At 58.5% G+C, this 19,142-nt stretch overlaps 1 protein-coding gene across 2 annotated transcripts in view; it reads right to left on the reverse strand.

Moving 5' to 3' along the window:
* The window catches only part of ift22 (intraflagellar transport 22 homolog (Chlamydomonas)), a 135,247-nt gene extending 125,918 nt beyond the window's left edge, over window positions 1-9,329 (reverse strand). Inside the window, exon 1 of one of the 2 annotated variants that reach the window (XR_011933645.1) lies at window positions 9,215-9,291. Coding sequence is in view for 1 of the 2 variants with exons in the window: in XM_072469108.1 (XP_072325209.1) it covers window positions 9,215-9,253 (39 nt within the window). In the remaining variant the exon portion in view is untranslated. Of the gene's footprint in view, window positions 1-9,214 lie in introns of both variants that reach the window. The other variant, XM_072469108.1, reaches the window with a different exon arrangement.
* Between the last annotated feature and the right edge of the window lie 9,813 nt (window positions 9,330-19,142).

Below are 19,142 nucleotides of genomic sequence, written 5' to 3' on the forward strand. Positions count from 1 at the left end.
ACGGGCGGGGGGGGAGAGAAGACGGGCGGGGGGGAGAGAAGACGGGCGGGGGGGGGGAGAGAAGACGGGCGGGGGGGGAGAGAAGACGGGCGGGGGGGAGAGAAGACGGGCGGGGGGGAGAGAAGACGGGCGGGGGGGAGAGAAGACGGGGCGGGGGGGGGAGAGAAGACGGGCGGGGGGGAGAGAAGACGGGCGGGGGGGAGAGACGAACGGGCGGGGGGGAGAGAAGACGGGCGGGGGGGAGAGAAGACGGGCGGGGGGGAGAGAAGACGGGCGGGGGGGGAGAGAAGACGGGGCGGGGGGGGAGAGAAGACGGGCGGGGGGGGAGAGAAGACGGGCGGGGGGGAGAGAAGACGGGCGGGGGGGGAGAGAAGACGGGCGGGGGGGAGAGAAGACGGGGGCGGGGGGGGAGAGAAGACGGGCGGGGGGGGAGAGAAGACGGGCGGGGGGGAGAGAGACGGGCGGGGGGGAGAGAAGACGGGCGGGGGGGGAGAGAGAGACGGGCGGGGGGGAGAGAAGACGGGCGGGGGGGAGAGAAGACGGGCGGGGGGGGAGAGAAGACGGGCGGGGGGGAGAGAAGACGGGCGGGGGGGGAGAGAAGACGGGCGGGGGGGAGAGAAGACGGGCGGGGGGGAGAGAAGACGGGCGGGGGGGAGAGAAGACGGGCGGGGGGGGAGAGAAGACGGGCGGGGGGAGAGAAGACGGGCGGGGGGGAGAGAAGACGGGCGGGGGGGAGAGAAGACGGGCGGGGGGGAGAGAAGACGGGCGGGGGGGAGAGAAGACGGGCGGGGGGAGAGAAGACGGGCGGGGGGAGAGAAGACGGGCGGGGGGGAGAGAAGACGGGCGGGGGGGGAGAGAAGACGGGCGGGGGGGAGAGAAGACGGGCGGGGGGGAGAGAAGACGGGCGGGGGGGGAGAGAAGACGGGCGGGGGGGGAGAGAAGACGGGCGGGGGAGACGGCGGGGGAGAGAAGACGGGCGGGGGGGGAGAGAAGACGGGCGGGGGGGAGAGAAGACGGGCGGGGGGGGAGAGAAGACGGGCGGGGGGGGAGAGAAGACGGGCGGGGGGGGAGAGAAGACGGGCGGGGGGGGAGAGAAGACGGGCGGGGGGGGAGAGAAGACGGGCGGGGGGGAGAGAAGACGGGCGGGGGGGGAGAGAAGACGGGCGGGGGGGAGAGAAGACGGGGCGGGGGGGAGAGAAGACGGGCGGGGGGGAGAGAAGACGGGCGGGGGGGAGAGAAGACGGGGCGGGGGGGGAGAGAAGACGGGCGGGGGGGAGAGAAGACGGGCGGGGGGGAGAGAAGACGGGCGGGGGGAGAGAGACGGGCGGGGGGAGAGAAGACGGGCGGGGGGGAGAGAAGACGGGCGGGGGGGAGAGAAGACGGGCGGGGGGGGAGAGAAGACGGGCGGGGGGGGAGAGAAGACGGGGCGGGGGGGGGAGAGAAGACGGGCGGGGGGGAGAGAAGACGGGCGGGGGGGAGAGAAGACGGGCGGGGGGGGAGAGAAGACGGGGCGGGGGGGAGAGACGAAGACGGGCGGGGGGGAGAGAAGACGGGCGGGGGGGAGAGAAGACGGGCGGGGGGGAGAGAAGACGGGCGGGGGGGAGAGAAGACGGGCGGGGGGGAGAGAAGACGGGCGGGGGGGAGAGAAGACGGGCGGGGGGGGAGAGAAGACGGGCGGGGGGGGAGAGAAGACGGGCGGGGGGGAGAGAAGACGGGCGGGGGGGGGGAGAGAAGACGGGCGGGGGGGGGAGAGAAGACGGGCGGGGGGGAGAGAAGACGGGCGGGGGGGGACGAGAAGACGGGCGGGGGGGGAGAGAAGACGGGCGGGGGGGAGAGAAGACGGGCGGGGGGAGAGAAGACGGGCGGGGGGGAGAGAAGACGGGCGGGGGGGGGAGAGAAGACGGGCGGGGGGGGAGAGAAGACGGGCGGGGGGGAGAGAAGACGGGCGGGGGGGGGGAGAGAAGACGGGCGGGGGGAGAGAGACGGCGGGGGGGAGAGAAGACGGGCGGGGGGGGGGAGAGAAGACGGGCGGGGGGGGGAGAGACGAGAGGACGGGGGGAGACGGGCGGGGGGGGGAAGAGAAGACGGGCGGGGGGTGGGGGGCGAGAAGACGGGCGGGGGGGGGGGAAGAGAAGACGGGCGGGGGGAGAGGGCGCGGGGGGGAGGAGAAGACGGGCGGGGGGGGCAGAGAAGACGGGCCGGGGGGGAGGGAGGGGCGGGGGGGGAAGAGAAGACGGGCGGGGGGAGGGGGGGGGGGAAAGAGGAAGACGGGGCGGGGGTGGGGGGAGAGAAGACGGGCGGGGGGTGGGGGGAGAGAAGACGGGCGGGAGGGGCGGGCGGAGAGAAGACGGCCGAGGGGGCGGGAGACGGGCGGGGGGGGGGAAGAGAAGACGGGCGGGGGGGTGGGGGGCGAGAAGACGGGCGGGGGGGGGGGAGAGAAGACGGGCGGGGGGGGGGGAGAAGACGGGCGGGGGGGGCAGAGAAGACGGCCGGGGGGGGAGGGCGGGGGGGGGGGGAAGAGAAGACGGGCGGGGGGGGGGGGGAGAAAGAGAAGACGGGCGGGGGGGGGGGGGGAAAGAGAAGACGGGCGGGGGGTGGGGGGAGAGAAGACGGGCGGGGGTGGGGGGAGAGAAGACGGGCGGGAGGGGCGGGCGGAAGAGAAGACGGGCGGGGGGGGGAGAGAAGACGGGCGGGGGGGGGGAGAGAAGACGGGCGGGGGGGGAGAGAAGACGGGCGGGGGGGGAGAGAAGACGGGCGGGGGGGGGAGAGAAGACGGGCGGGGGGGGGGAGAGAAAGACGGGCGGGGGGGGGGAGAGAAGACGGGCGGGGGGGGGGGAGAGAAGACGGGCGGGGGGGGGGAGGAGAAGACGGGCGGGGGGGGAGAACGAAGACGGGCGGGGGGGGAGAGAAGACGGGCGGGGGGGGAGAGAAGACGGGCGGGGGGGGAGAGAAGACGGGCGGGGGGGGAGAGAAGACGGGCGGGGGGGGGAGAGAAGACGGGCGGGGGGGGAGAGAAGACGGGCGGGGGGGGGAGAGAAGACGGGCGGGGGGGGGGAGAGAAGACGGGCGGGGGGGGGAAGAGAAGACGGGCGGGGGGGGGGAGAGAAGACGGGCGGGGGGGAGAGAAGACGGGCGGGGGGGAGAGAAGACGGGCGGGGGGGGAGAGAAGACGGGCGGGGGGGGGAGAGAAGACGGGCGGGGGGGGGAGAGAAGACGGGCGGGGGGGGGAGAGAAGACGGGCGGGGGGGGGAGAGAAGACGGGCGGGGGGGGGGAGAGAAGACGGGCGGGGGGGGGGAGAGAAGACGGGCGGGGGGGGGAGAGAAGACGGCGGGGGGGGAGAGAAGACGGGCGGGGGGGGAGAGAAGACGGGCGGGGGGGGAGAGAAGACGGGCGGGGGGGGAGAGAAGACGGGCGGGGGGGGAGAGAAGACGGGCGGGGGGGGAGAGAAGACGGCGGGGGGGGGGAGAGAAGACGGGCGGGGGGGGAGAGAAGACGGGCGGGGGGGGGAGAGAAGACGGGCGGGGGGGGGAGAGAAGACGGGCGGGGGGGGAGAGAAGACGGGCGGGGGGGGAGAGAAGACGGGCGGGGGGGGGAGAGAAGACGGGCGGGGGGGGGAGAGAAGACGGGCGGGGGGGGAGAGAAGACGGGCGGGGGGGGAGAGAAGACGGGCGGGGGGGGGGAGAGAAGACGGGCGGGGGGGGAGAGAAGACGGGCGGGGGGGGAGAGAAGACGGGCGGGGGGGGAGAGAAGACGGGCGGGGGGGGGAGAGAAGACGGGCGGGGGGGGAGAGAAGACGGGCGGGGGGGGAGAGAAGACGGGCGGGGGGGGGAGAGAAGAAGACGGGCGGGGGGGGGGAGAGAAGACGGGCGGGGGGGGAGAGAAGACGGGCGGGGGGGGGAGAGAAGACGGGCGGGGGGGGGAGAGAAGACGGGCGGGGGGGGAGAGAAGACGGGCGGGGGGGGGAGAGAAGACGGGCGGGGGGGGAGAGAAGACGGGCGGGGGGGGGAGAGAAGACGGGCGGGGGGGGAGAGAAGACGGGCGGGGGGGGAGAGAAGACGGGCGGGGGGGGGAGAGAAGACGGGCGGGGGGGGAGAGAAGACGGGCGGGGGGGGGAGAGAAGACGGGCGGGGGGGGAGAGAAGACGGGCGGGGGGGGGAGAGAAGACGGGGCGGGGGGGAGAGAAGACGGCGGGGGGGGGAGAGAAGACGGGCGGGGGGGGGAGAGAAGACGGGCGGGGGGGGAGAGAAGACGGGCGGGGGGGAGAGAAGACGGGCGGGGGGGGAGAGAAGGACGGGCGGGGGGGGGGAGAGAAGACGGGCGGGGGGGGAGAGAAGACGGGCGGGGGGGAGAGAAGACGGGCGGGGGGGAGAGAAGACGGGCGGGGGGGAGAGAAGACGGGCGGGGGGGAGAGAAGACGGGCGGGGGGGGAGAGAAGACGGGCGGGGGGGGAGAGAAGACGGGCGGGGGGGGAGAGAAGACGGGCGGGGGGGAGAGAAGACGGGCGGGGGGGGAGAGAGAAGACGGGCGGGGGGGGAGAGAAGACGGGCGGGGGGGGAGAGAAGACGGGCGGGGGGGGGAGAGAAGACGGGCGGGGGGGGGAGAGAAGACGGGCGGGGGGGGGGAGAGAAGAGGACGGGCGGGGGGGGAGAGAAGACGGGCGGGGGGGGGAGAGAAGACGGGCGGGGGGGGAGAGAAGACGGGCGGGGGGGGGAGAGAAGACGGGCGGGGGGGGAGAGAAGACGGGCGGGGGGGGGAGAGAAGACGGGCGGGGGGGGAGAGAAGACGGGCGGGGGGGGGGGAGAGAAGACGGGCGGGGGGGGGGAGAGAAGACGGGCGGGGGGGGAGAGAAGACGGGCGGGGGGGGAGAGAAGACGGGCGGGGGGGGGAGAGAAGACGGGCGGGGGGGGGAGAGAAGACGGGCGGGGGGGAGAGAAGACGGGCGGGGGGGGAGAGAAGACGGGCGGGGGGGGAGAGAAGACGGGCGGGGGGGGGAGAGAAGACGGGCGGGGGGGGGAGAGAAGACGGGCGGGGGGGGGAGAGAAGACGGGGCGGGGGGGGAGAGAAGACGGGGCGGGGGGGGGAGAGAAGACCGGGCGGGGGGGGGAGAGAAGACGGGCGGGGGGGGGGAGAGAAGACGGGCGGGGGGGGGAGAGAAGACGGGCGGGGGGGGGAGAGAAGACGGGCGGGGGGGGGGAGAGAAGACGGGCGGGGGGGGAGAGACGGCGGGGGAGAGAAGACGGGCGGGGGGGGAGAGAAGACGGGCGGGGGGGGTGGGGAGAGAAGACGGGCGGGGGGGGGGGGGGGAGAGAAGACGGGCCGGGGGGGGGGAGAGAAGACGGGCGGGGGGGGGAAGAGAAGACGGGCGGGGGGGGTGGGGAGAGAAGACGGGGCGGGGGGGGGGGGGGGGAGAGAAGACGGGCCGGGGGGGGGGAGAGAAGACGGGCGGGGGGGGGGGGGGGAGAGAAGACGGGCGGGGGGGGGGGGGGAGAGAAGACGGGCGGGGGGGGGGGGGGGGAGAGAAGACGGGCGGGGGGGAGAGAAGACGGGCGGGGGGGGAGAGAAGACGGGCGGGGGGGGAGAGAAGACGGGCGGGGGGGGAGAGAAGACGGGCGGGGGGGGAGAGAAGACGGGCGGGGGGGGAGAGAAGACGGGCGGGGGGGGAGAGAAGACGGGCGGGGGGGGAGAGAAGACGGGCGGGGGGGGGGAGAGAAGACGGGCGGGGGGGGAGAGAAGACGGGGCGGGGGGGGGGAGAGAAGACGGGCGGGGGGGGGGAGAGAAGACGGGCGGGGGGGGAGAGAAGACGGGCGGGGGGGGGAGAGAAGAGCGGCGGGGGGGGAGAGAAGACGGGCGGGGGGGGGGAGAGAAGACGGGCGGGGAGGGAGAGAAGACGGGCGGGGGGGGGAGAGAAGACGGGCGGGGGGGGGGAGAGAAGACGGGCGGGGGGGGAGAGAAGACGGGCGGGGGGGGGGAGAGAAGACGGGCGGGGGGGGGGGGAGAGAAGACGGGCGGGGGGGGAGAGAAGACGGGCGGGGGGGGAGAGAAGACGGGCGGGGGGGGAGAGAAGACGGGCGGGGGGGGAGAGAAGACGGGCGGGGGGGGAGAGAAGACGGGCGGGGGGGGGGGAGAGAAGACGGGCGGGGGGGGGGAGAGAAGACGGGCGGGGGGGGGAGAGAAGACTGGCGGGGGGGGGAGAGAAGACGGGCGGGGGGGGAGAGAAGACGGGCGGGGGGGGGGAGAGAAGACGGGCGGGGGGGGGGAGAGAAGACGGGCGGGGGGGGTGGGGAGAGAAGACGGGCGGGGGGGGGGGGGGGGGAGAGAAGACGGGCCGGGGGGGGGGAGAGAAGACGGGCGGGGGGGGGGGGGGAGAGAGAAGACGGGCGGGGGGGGGGAGAGAAGACGGGCGGGGGGGGGAGAGAAGACGGGCGGGGGGGGAGAGAAGACGGGCGGGGGGGGAGAGAAGACGGGCGGGGGGGGAGAGAAGACGGGGCGGGGGGGGAGAGAAGACGGGCGGGGGGGGGAGAGAAGACGGGCGGGGGGGGGAGAGAAGACGGGGCGGGGGGGGGAGAGAAGACGGGCGGGGGGGGGAGAGAAGACGGGCGGGGGGGGAGAGAAGACGGGCGGGGGGGGAGAGAAGACGGGCGGGGGGGGAGAGAGACGGGCGGGGGGGGGAGAGAAGACGGGCGGGGGGGGGGAGAGAAGACGGGCGGGGGGGGAGAGAAGACGGGCGGGGGGGGGAGAGAAGACGGGCGGGGGGGGAGAGAAGACGGGCGGGGGGGGAGAGAAGACGGGCGGGGGGGGAGAGAAGACGGGCGGGGGGGGAGAGAAGACGGGCGGGGGGGGAGAGAAGACGGGCGGGGGGGGGCGGGGGGAGAAGACAGACCGGGGGGGGGTTAAGGAGGTGAGGAGAGAAGACAGAGGGGGGGGGGGGGGGGGGAGAGAGGATGAGGAGAGAAGACAGACCAGGGGGGGGGGGGGGGGAGATGAGGAGAGAAGACAGACCCGGGGGGGGGGGGGGGGGGGGATGAGGAGAGAAGACAGACCCGGGGGGGGGGGGGATGAGGAGAGAAGACAGACGGGGGGGGGGGGGGGGGGGGGCTGAGGAGAGAAGACAGATGGGGGGGTGGGATGAGGAGAGAAGACAGACGGGGGGGGGGGGGGGGTGAGGAGAGAAGACAGACGGGGTGGAGGGGGGGGGTTGAGGAGAGAAGACAGACGGGGGGGGGGGGGGGGGGATGAGGAGAGAAGACAGACGGGGGGGGGGGATGAGGAGAGAAGACAGACGGGGGGGGGGGATGAGGAGAGAAGACAGATGGGGTGGGGGGGGGGGATGAGGAGAGAAGACAGACGGGGGGGGGGAATGAGGAGAGAAGACAGACGGGGGGGAGGGATGAGGAGAGAAGACAGACCGGGGGGGGGGGGTGAGGAGAGAAGACAGACAGGGGGGGGGGGGGGATGAGGAGAGAAGACAGACGGGGGGAGGGATGAGGAGAGAAGACAGACCGGGGGGGGGGGGGGGGTGAGGAGAGAAGACAGACGGGGGGGGGGGGGATGAGGAGAGAAGACAGACGGGGGGGGGGGGGGATGAGGAGAGAAGACAGACGGGGGGGGGGGTGGGGGGGGGGATGAGGAGAGAAGACAGACGGGGGGGAGGGATGAGGAGAGAAGACAGACCGGGGGGGGGGGGGGATGAGGAGAGAAGACAGACGGGGGGGAGGGATGAGGAGAGAAGACAGACGGGGGGGGGGGGGATGAGGAGAGAGAAGACAGACGGGGTGGGGGGGGGATGAGGAGAGAAGACAGACGGGGGGGGGGGGATGAGGAGAGAAGACAGACGGGGGGGGGGGGATGAGGAGAGAAGACAGACGGGGGGGGGGGGGGATGAGGAGAGAAGACAGACGGGGTGGGGGGGGATGAGGAGAGAAGACAGACGGGGTGGGGGGGGATGAGGAGAGAAGACAGACGGGGGGGAGGGATGAGGAGAGAAGACAGACCGGGGGGGGGGGGGGGGGGTGAGGAGAGAAGACAGACGGGGGGGGGGGGGGGATGAGGAGAGAAGACAGACGGGGGTGGGGGGGGGATGAGGAGAGAAGACAGACGGGGTGGGGGGGGGGGCTGAGGAGAGAAGACAGACGGGGTGGGGGGGGGGATGAGGAGAGAAGACAGACGGGGGGGGGGATGAGGAGAGAAGACAGACGGGGGGGGGGATGAGGAGAGAAGACAGACGGGGGGGGGGGATGAGGAGAGAAGACAGACGGGGGGGGGGGGATGAGGAGAGAAGACAGACGGGGGGGGGGATGAGGAGAGAAGACAGACGGGGGGGGGATGAGGAGAGAAGACAGACGGGGGGGGGATGAGGAGAGAAGACAGACGGGGGGGGGGGATGAGGAGAGAAGACAGACGGGGGGGGGATGAGGAGAGAAGACAGACGGGGGGGGGGGGGGGGATGAGGAGAGAAGACAGACGGGGGGGGGGGGATGAGGAGAGAAGACAGACGGGGGGGGGGATGAGGAGAGAAGACAGACGGGGGGGGGATGAGGAGAGAAGACAGACGGGGGGGGGGGATGAGGAGAGAAGACAGACGGGGGGGGGGATGAGGAGAGAAGACAGACGGGGGGGGGGGGATGAGGAGAGAAGACAGACGGGGTGGGGGGGGATGAGGAGAGAAGACAGACGGGGGGGGGGGATGAGGAGAGAAGACAGACGGGGTGGGGGGGGATGAGGAGAGAAGACAGACGGGGGGGGGGGATGAGGAGAGAAGACAGACGGGGGGGGGGGGGATGAGGAGAGAAGACAGACGGGGGGGGGGATGAGGAGAGAAGACAGACGGGGTGGGGGGGGATGAGGAGAGAAGACAGACGGGGGGGGGATGAGGAGAGAAGACAGACGGGGGGGGGGGGATGAGGAGAGAAGACAGACGGGGGGGGGGATGAGGAGAGAAGACAGACGGGGGGGGGGGGGATGAGGAGAGAAGACAGACGGGGGGGGGGGGATGAGGAGAGAAGACAGACGGGGGGGGGGGGGGATGAGGAGAGAAGACAGACGGGGGGGGGATGAGGAGAGAAGACAGACGGGGGGGGGGGGGATGAGGAGAGAAGACAGACGGGGGGGGGGGGGGATGAGGAGAGAAGACAGACGGGGGGGGGGATGAGGAGAGAAGACAGACGGGGGGGGGGGGGATGAGGAGAGAAGACAGACGGCCCCAACCCCGGTACCTCTCGGGGTCCCACCAGAACCAGTTTGATGTTGAACATGACCCCGTGTCACGTGGAAGTTGCTTCCGTTACCAAAGCTACCCAGGCAGTGGTTTCTGGGAAGCAGAAGCCAAGCCCCGCCCTCTGATCTAAACCCCGCCCCTGATCCATACTCGTCCCGTCCCTCACCACAAACCCCGCGCCCACCGCAAACCCTGCCCTCAACACCAACCGCGACGTCAACATAAACTCTGCCCCAATACAACCCTTGCCCCAAACCCCACCCTAAACACAAAACCCACCCTCAATACAAACCCCGCCCTCGACATAATCCCTGCCCCAATACAAACCCTACCCTCAACCCAAACACCACCCTAAACACAAATCTCGCCCTCCACGAACCCTGCCCCAATACAAACCCCGCCCTCAACACAAACCCCACCCTCAACACGAACCCTGCCCCAATACAAACCCCACCTCAACACAAACCCCATCCTCAACACGAACCCTGCCCCAATACAAACCCCACCTCAACACAAACCCTGCCCTCAACACAAACCCCACCCTCAACACGAACCCTGCCCCAATACAAACCCCACCCTCGACACAAACCTCACCCTCAACACGAACCCTGCCCCAATACCAACCCCACCTCAACACAAAACCCACCCTCAACACACACCTTGCACCAATATAAATCCCGCCCGCAACACAAAACCCACCCTCAACACAATCCCTACACTCAACACAAACTCCACCCTCAATACAATCCCCACCCTCAATCCAAATCCTGCCCCAAAACAAACCACACCATCAATGCAAACCCTGCCCCAATACAAATCCCGCCCTGAACACAAACCCCACCCTCAACACAATCCCTACACTCAACACAAACTCCACCCTCAACACAAACCCTGCCCCAATACAAACGCCATGCCGATATTGAGTTATTTCTGCCCTCAGTCTGGTCTCAGTCAAACCCTGAGTCGGATTGTAGGTATTGATTTATTTTATTTCAAATAGCTTGCAAGCTCCACTCACTCTGATAAAAAGGCAGGAGACTCCATGTCTCTTGAAACTTCCAGAGCGAGTGAGACAAAGGGAGCACAGCATATGGTTTCACACACGTGGATTCAGCATCGAGTTTCACATACCCACGACCAAATAAGGTAATGGTGACAAATACAAAGCTCCCTCCGCTTCCTCCGCATTCCTTAATTCTGAGGCCCCTCTCACCAGTCTCTCCTGTAACAAAGAAATGGTCCTAATGGCTGCCCATCCCCCTCTTCATGCTTTGCGAAATCCCAGTTACAGGCAATTAGACTGCTACCCATTTTCTCCAGCCTAAGCTAGAGATGTTTAAAAGTCCTCTACCCTAATCCTCTAATCACCTGTATCTACTCCTTACTTTACCTAACTACTTATAGCTACTTATCCCCTTTCTAGTACCTTGCTCTTTTGCTCCATTCCTCATTCCCTCCTTTTATCATTTTATGATAACTATTCTGCCTCCTAACATCCCCGGGTTAGTAACCTGTATCAATGTCTGGTCTGAAAGACCGTCCCGCAATTCATTACATTCCGTACACAAACACCTCATCACATTTTTACAGCCACTGGCTCTCCGTCTGGGTTCCTTCTTGTTTGATGGTCGCCAGTAACGGGATGTCATCTTGGTGAGTGGTGATGGGCGGTGTCTATCGGCATCATCCGAGCCATAGCCATCTTACAACACATATTAAGGCATCCAATGATTATACAGTATACAATTATAACAAGTATTATCAATCCATGCATCAGGTAAAACCCCATGACCGATGCAATGAGAGCTATGACAGCTGACTCTGAGCTGAATCCTGCTTTAGGGTTTATATCCCCCTTATAGTTGTACTGAGTAGCAGCTAACCCCGATCCTTGTCATGTGTGTGTGTACATGTCGTGATTTGTAAACTGTGCACGGAAATCAATTGTAAATTCATCCATCTCGCAGACCAATGTCGATAGACTCTTCGTATTGGTCTTTCCTCAAGTCCAATCACCGTGAACCATAGCTGTCGCTACTCAGGAAGGTAACACAATAGCTATATCCGTGTGTTCCACTACCTCCAAGGCATATGACTACCTTGGGGTAGCAGCACCGTAGAAGCTTCCTCATGTCCCTTTGAAACAGCACACAACTCAGTCCATCAGCGACCAAAAAGGTTTTTATCCCTCACTGGTATTTTTTTTTAGGAAGTGCTTTCCGTTCACATTGGAATGGTAAATTATGATATCATGTACTATCCACTGATTATCTTGCTTTATGAATTGCAGAAGCTTCAATCGATCCTGTTTCTATTCCTGACTTCCTCACACTAACGTCTAACATGTAGTCTGCCAGCCCTGGTTTACATGAGACAATAACTCAGTTTTCTTCAAATCCCTTTTGTCCGTTATCATTTTCCTGACAGCATGGAGTGTATACTTGCCATTATTTGTTTGTTTCTTTTATACTTTGCAATAACACCACTTGCACATTTAATACAGTCAACTTTTGGGGTTACAACCCAATTGAATCCATACATAACAGTCCCTAACAATTTTCAGGACATTTTGTCTGTAATAACTGAGGATCCTGGGATTATATTCATTGGAGTTTAGGAGGTTGAGGGGAGATCTAATAGAAACTTACAAGATAATGAATGGCTTAGATAGGGTGGATGTAGGGAAGTTGTTTCCATTAGCAGGGGAGACTAGGACCCGGGGGCACAGCCTGAGAATAAAAAGGAGTCACTTTAGAACAGAGATGAGGAGAAATTTCTTCAGCCAGAGAGTGGTGGGTCTGTGGAATTCATTGCCACAGAAGGCGGTGGAGGCCGGGACGTTGAGTGTCTTTAAGACAGAAGTTGATCAATTCTTGATTTCTCGAGGAATTAAGGGCTATGGAGAGCGAGCGGGGAAATGGAGTTGAAATCAGCCATGATTGAATGGTGGAGTGGACTCGATGGACCGAATGGCCTTACTTCGGCTCCTATGTCTTATGGTCTTATGGTCTTATAACTATTACACTCTCCGATGCAATATTGTTTGCTGCATTGGTTACAAATTTCCCACTGTGGCATCAAGCTGCCAAAATTCCTAAACTATTGTCATTTAAAATGCGGGGGTTCCTCGTCAGTCGCTGCCGTCTGCCGAGACCCTGAATAACTCCACCGCGTAGTACATACCCTGTGGAGACCACAGATCATCCATCAGCTAATGTCCAGTTAGAGATGTCTGACCGGAGGTTTCACTATTCAGTAGTAATTTGATATTTTGATTTGTTTCTAACCCGTAAGGTTTTTCTTCCGGGCTCTGTCATTTAATTCCCTCAAATATATAGCCAATTGTATCATTAGTTTTCCCCCCATACTGTCTAAAACATTCTTCCCTGGAAGTTCTCGTTCTTCGTCTGTGTTATTTTTGCTACATCTGAAAACCAAATGAACAGGTCAAAGGTGGAGAGGGCCCTATTTCTTAATTTGTATCTTTCTATTCGTATTTGGATGTTCCAGAAGTGCCCTCTCCAGGACTTCCGGATTTCCATTGCCACCATTCCTTTTTTTTTCTCATCATTGATGCACATCATACGATTAAGGCCTGTTAGGCCTCCTCCTCCTATCATTGCACCCCTGAGTGAAACTTGAAGAATCTCTAACTCCTCCCCTTTTGCTAACTCAGTGATCCAAGTGGGTCGAAACTTTCCCTGATACATGTCGGATATTGCTACTGCATTTACTTTAATTTCTTTAATTTTGATTACGACCGGATTTTTATGAAAGTAATTTCCAACCATGACATTTTCACTTTATCATTTGTCCTATCAATGCTGCTAACAGGTTTCAATTCACTGGCATCCCGCTGCACTGATTACATAATACTAGTAAGTGCAGTTATACCCTGACACTCACAACCAAACATTCCTTTTTCCCTTGTCCGAGCGGTTTGGGAATATGATCTATCCTGTGGCACGGCATCATTGCAGTGATACAGTCTCTAAACACTGTTAGGCTAATTTTACGTCCCCGGGTCATCCCAACATCTCTTAAACTACGTACTCCCTCACTAATTGGTACCACAAGTTTGTCACTTCGCCACAATCCTGCACATCCTTTCCCAATCACTTTGTCGTCAGCTTGGTATTCTCTGCAGTAATTACAATTTATCATTATCACACCATCCCATGGTCAAAATCTATCTTGTGGTCACAAACGTCAATCATCAGTGTTGCTTGATGTTTCACAAAATAATCATGACAAACTGAATTCCCCAAATTTCCCTGAGAGCCGAAGCATTTCCCCATTTCTGTCGTTCTAAATGCAATATCAACTCACCTGAATGCTCGATATCTGCCATTCTTCTAGGTTTCATATGATTACTCCTTGTCCAAACTACTAGGCTACAAAATGTGCCACATCTTTGACACAATGTTTCATTATGTCGACAATGAATCATTTTAAACTGGGGCCCATTAATAACAGCCCTTGATCTATCATCCCATATTCTCAATTCCTTACTGATTACATTTCTTCGTTTGCTGCATTCTAATAATCCCTCTTTTATCATTTAATTGGGTCGGATGTTTTAGGTCTGATACAATTCCTTTGCTCCAGATGCCACTGATTCTCTAATTCAACTTCCCCCGTGCTGCTATAAGCTTTGATTAAAAAGAAGAAATTACTTTTACTGCTCCTAGGAAAAAGGTGACCTGCATACTCTAATGACCATTCTCCCATCGTTGTATCAGTTTTTTTTTATGCTACTCCCTGTTTCTCCACCATTTTCTTTCCTGAATTTTTTAAAAAATGGATGCCCATCTGGCTTGTTCCTCGTCCTCCTTAACTTTACTACCATCCGTATATACCACCCAAGCATTTCCCAACTCTGTTCTGCTAACTGATTTATCAGGTTTCTGTCCCTTTTTAATGTTATGAATAAATATTAAGGCAGGGTTTAAAAGAATGGTTTCCCATCTTTCCCATCGATCTGTATTCGCACCTTGCTGGCAACCCTGTCTCTTGGTCAACTCTGTCAATTCTAAAAATTCAGTTGTGACATAAATTTTCTTCCCCGCTGATAAATTTTCAATCTCTGCTATCCTTTTTGTTATGGCTGCCAGACATTTTGCGATGTCCGAAAACCTATTTTTCAGCACTTGCCCAATTTCCTGCCAATGTTTGATAGGTGTCTGAGTACTATTATTAACAAGCACCATACCATATCCATTTGCATACAGATCAGATTTAATGCTCAAATCGTCCTCTTCATGTCTCTCCTCCAGTGGCCCGAATGTTGCTACAGCTGGTTTTAACTGGTCCAAATGCCTCTGTGCTTCACTGGTCCACCTAAAATCCCCTTTCAAAGTTTCAGAAATGGGTCTAGCATAAAGACTAAAGTCTTCCACTACTGGTCTCAAATACCCCCAAATTCCCATGATTTGCTGAACCCCGTTTTGTGAAACGGGCGCTGCGATTCTGGCAACTTTCTCTCTCATCCCAACACTGGCTTCCCTACCTGGCTTTGACACTCAATACCCTAGATAGTCGACTCCGCTCCTGCCACTCTGGCATTTCTTTAACCATATCTGAAATCCTGCTTCATTAAGTGTTTTAATAACTTTGGTCACTCTTTCAACATGTGTCTCCCTGATCATCATCTCCAATTAACACATCATCAATATCTACTAAAGCCAAATCATCTTTAATCAGCTCCCTTACTATTGCCTGAAAGTGGTTCGGGGAATTAACATATCCTTGTGGCAATTTACAGCATACATAATGTTTAGTGCCAAAGGTAAATGCTGTCTTTTCCCTGCTGCCTCGGTCTAACGGAACACTCCAGAATCCGTTGGCTAAATCTATACTAGTTAAGTAAGTTTTGCCTGCCACGTTCTCCGATGTAGTTTGTGGATTTATTAAATACCGTTTATCCTCCTTTTTTTTTGTGACCTTGTTTAATGCTTTGTAATTCGTTACCATTCTAAATGTACCATCAGACTTGCTAACTGCTATTCGTCGATGCATATGTGACTTCTTGAATGATTCCCCGCTGTTCTACCTCTTTGATCATTATCTCCAGCTCGCATTTGGCACCTCAGGACAAGGGATATTGCTTTTACGGCCTGTGTCGGTCTCCCTGGATTGTGTGCTGGAATTGTGTGCTGATTAACCCTGTGTCATTCTTTCTATTGCTAGGTTTGCTTTCCTTATTTCCTCTACATTATCAATTGGTTTTAATGTCTTAATTTTTTTTATTTCTGCATCTATTTTTATTAATCTTTGCCTGCCATCAGATTCTCATTTCCTGATACTGCAAGTAATACTCCTAATCTAAGCTCTGGTCCCATATCTTTATTCCCTCAAGCTCCATCTGCAATGTAGTTCACATTCTAAACTTCATTTCTTTTGCTAGTGACTTTCTTGCAAGTCAGCGGGCACTAGGACCCGGTGGAGCTGTGCCATATCACTTCCATCATCTACCTTCTAATACTGGTCTCATTGGTCCCCGTGTTTCTAGCCCCTTACTGCCACAATGCCCCTCTCCACTATCCCAATACAACCGGAAGCATGTTTTGATTAACTTTTTCTTGAAAGCGGTATCCTGCTACAGTCCCCATTCTACCTGCTCTCGGGACTGCCTACCCCCCTGGGGTCAGGGCTTGCAGCGTCCCCTCAAGTTCTGAGTGCTTATACACCAAGGCCCTACAGTAGTCGAATAGTCCCCAGTCCTTGCCTAACCTCTCTTACGGTCTGGGGTTTGGGCATTTCTAAAATGGCCTTTTTCCTTTCTACTGGGATCTTCCTTTCCCCATGTGTAATTTTAAAATAAAGTAAAAAATCCATAGTCTTTGCTATATGAAAATCCCCGAATCCTAAATTTGATGTGTAGTGAGTTTACAGAGAAAATACTGAAATCTCGACAAGTTTGGAACACACAGAACAACATTTTAAAATGTAGGTACATCATGGCTGCCTCTAACAAAGGAGCACATGGACTCAGTTCACCGAATGCCTGGTCTCCGCATTTCAATTTTAGATTCCTTTGTTCTCTCCCCCTTTTTTTGAAGCAGCCAAGACTATGCCGAGTTCAACTAATCATTTACAAATCCCAATTGAAACATTTTGATTTTGCTTTTTGTTTACTTCCTGAGAATTGTGTTCTAAATAACTTCCACAATGTTAATCATTATTACTGATTTTCTAAAGAACTTTCAAATACTTACCCCATTTTAAATCTCACTTCAACTGCCGTGTATGCCTCCTAATTAATGTGCAACTTCGTTTTGCAAAACACAACATTTTAAAAACTAGGAATACCAGAGGAAGTTCACAAACTCTTATTAAACACACACACTCATTCATCCACTGAGATCTCCACTCAAATGAAAGGAATTCAAAGCATTATACATTCATTCATCTCAACCAACTGGACAATAAAACTTGAAATTACACAGAAACACAATGTGTTTTTTTCCTTTTCCCTTCTTCAAAACTGTAAAGTAAATTTAAACATCCTGAAGCCTCCCCTGTTCCGATACGGTTCTGAATTTTCCAAGTCTCTGGTTCCCCCTAGTGGCCATTCATCTCCCAGCTTTTTTTCACTCATAAGCTATGGAGAATGATAGGTCTGGCCCAAGAGTTAAAATTCTTAATTGGGGCAAGGCCAATTTTGATGGTATCAGACAGGAACATTCAGAGGTAGATTGGGGGAGACTGTTGGCAGGCAAAGGGACGGCTGGTAAATGGGAGGCTTTTAAAAATGTGTTAACCAGGGTTCAGGGTAAGCACATTCCCTTTAGAGTGAAGGGCAAGGCTGGTAGAAGTAGGGAACCCTGGATGACTCGAGATATTGAGACTCTGGTCAAAAGGAAGAAGGAGGCATATGACGTACATAAACAACTGGGATCAAGTGGATCCCTTGAAGAGTATAGAGATTGTCGAAATAGAGTTAAGAGGGAAATCAGGAGGGCAAAAAGGGGACATGAAATTGCTTTGGCAAATAATGCAAAGGAGAATCCAAAGAGATTCTACAGATACATAAAGGGAAAAAGAGTAACTAGGGACAGAGTAGGGCCTCTTAAGGATCAACAAGGACATCTATGTGCAGAGCCACAAGAGTTGGGTGAGATCCTGAATTAATATTTCTCATCGGTATTCACGGTGGAGAAAGGCATGGATGTTAGGAAACTAAGGGAAATCAATAGTGATGTCTTGAGAAGTGTGCATATTACAGAGGAGGAGGTGCTGGAAGTCTTAAAGCGCATCAAGGTAGCTAAATCCCCGGGACCTAATGAAATGTATTCCAGGATGTTGTGGGAGGCTAGGGAGGAAATTGCGGGTACCCTAACAGAGATATTTGAATCATCGGCAGCCACAGGTGAGGTGCCTGAAGATTGGAGAGTAGCGAATGTTGTGCCCTTGTTTAAGAAGGGCAGCAGGGAAAAGCCTGGGAACTACAGACCGGTGAGCCTAACGTCTGTAGTAGGTAAGTTGCTAGAAGGTATTCTGAGAGACAGGATCTACAAGCATTTAGAGAGGCAAGGACTGATTCGGGGCAGTCAGCATGGCTTTGTGCGTGGAAAATCATGTCTCACAAATTTGATTGAGTTTCTTGAGGGGGTGACCAAGAAGGTAGATGAGGGTAGTGCAGTAGGCGTTGTCTACATGGACTTTAGCAAAGCTTTTGGCAAGGTACCGCATGGTAGGTTGTTGCAGAAGGTTAAAGCTCACGGGATCCAGGGTGAGGTTGCCAATTGGATTCAAAATTGGCTGGACGACAGAAGACAGAGGGTGGTTGTAGAGGGTTGTTTTTCAAACTGGAGGCCTGTGCCTCAGGGATCATAGAATTTTTTTTTTTCATAGAATTTACAGTGCAGAAGGAGGCCATTCGGCCCATCGAGTCTGCACCGGCTCTTGGAAAGAGCGCCCTACCCAAGCCCACACCACCCTATCCCCATAACCCAGTAACCCCACTCAACCAACACTAAGGGCAATTTTGGACACTAAGGGCAATTTACCATGGCCAATCCACCTAACCTGCACATCTTTGGACTGTGGGAGGAAACCGGAGCACCCGGAGGAAACCCACGCACACACGGGGAGAACGTGCAGACTCCGCACAGACAGTGACCCAGCCGGGAATCGAACCTGGGACCCTGGAGCTGTGAAGCAATTGCGCTAACCGCTATGCTACCGTGCTGCCCATTTCAGTGGATCAGTGCTGGGTCCACTGTTATTTGTGATTTATATTAATGATTTGGATGAGAATTTAGGAGGCATGGTTAGTAAGTTTGCAGATGACACCAAGATTGGTGGCACAGTGGATAGTGAAGAAGGTTCTCTAGGATTGCAACGGGATCTTGATCAATTAGGCCAGTGGGCCGACGAATGGCAGATGGAGTTTAATTTAGATAAATGTGAGGTGGCATTTTGGCAGATCGAATCAGGCCAGGACCTACTCAGTTAATGGTATGGCGTTGGGGAGAGTTATAGAACAAAGAGATCTGGGAGTACAGGTTCATAGCTCCTTGAAAGTGGAGTCGCAGGTGGACAGGGTGGTGAAGAAGGCATTCGGCATGCTTGGTTTCATTGGTCAGAACATTGAATACAGGAGTTGGAACGTCTTGTTGAAGTTGTACAAGACATTGGTACGGCCACACTTGGAATACTGTGTGCAGTTCTGGTCACCCTATTATAGAAAGGATATTATTAAACTAGAAAGAGTGCAGAAAAGATTTACTAGGATGTTACCGGGACTTGATGGTTTGAGTTATAAGGAGAGGCTGGATAGACTGGGACTTTTTTCCCTGGAGCGTAGGAGGCTTAGGGGTGATCTTATAGAGGTCTATAAAATAATGAGGGGCATAGATAAGGTAGATAGTCAACATCTTTTCCCAAAGGTAGGGGAGTCTAAAACTAGAGGGCATAGGTTT

Source organism: Scyliorhinus torazame, chromosome 12 (assembly GCF_047496885.1).
Source record: "Scyliorhinus torazame isolate Kashiwa2021f chromosome 12, sScyTor2.1, whole genome shotgun sequence".
Lineage (NCBI taxonomy): Eukaryota > Metazoa > Chordata > Chondrichthyes > Carcharhiniformes > Scyliorhinidae > Scyliorhinus > Scyliorhinus torazame.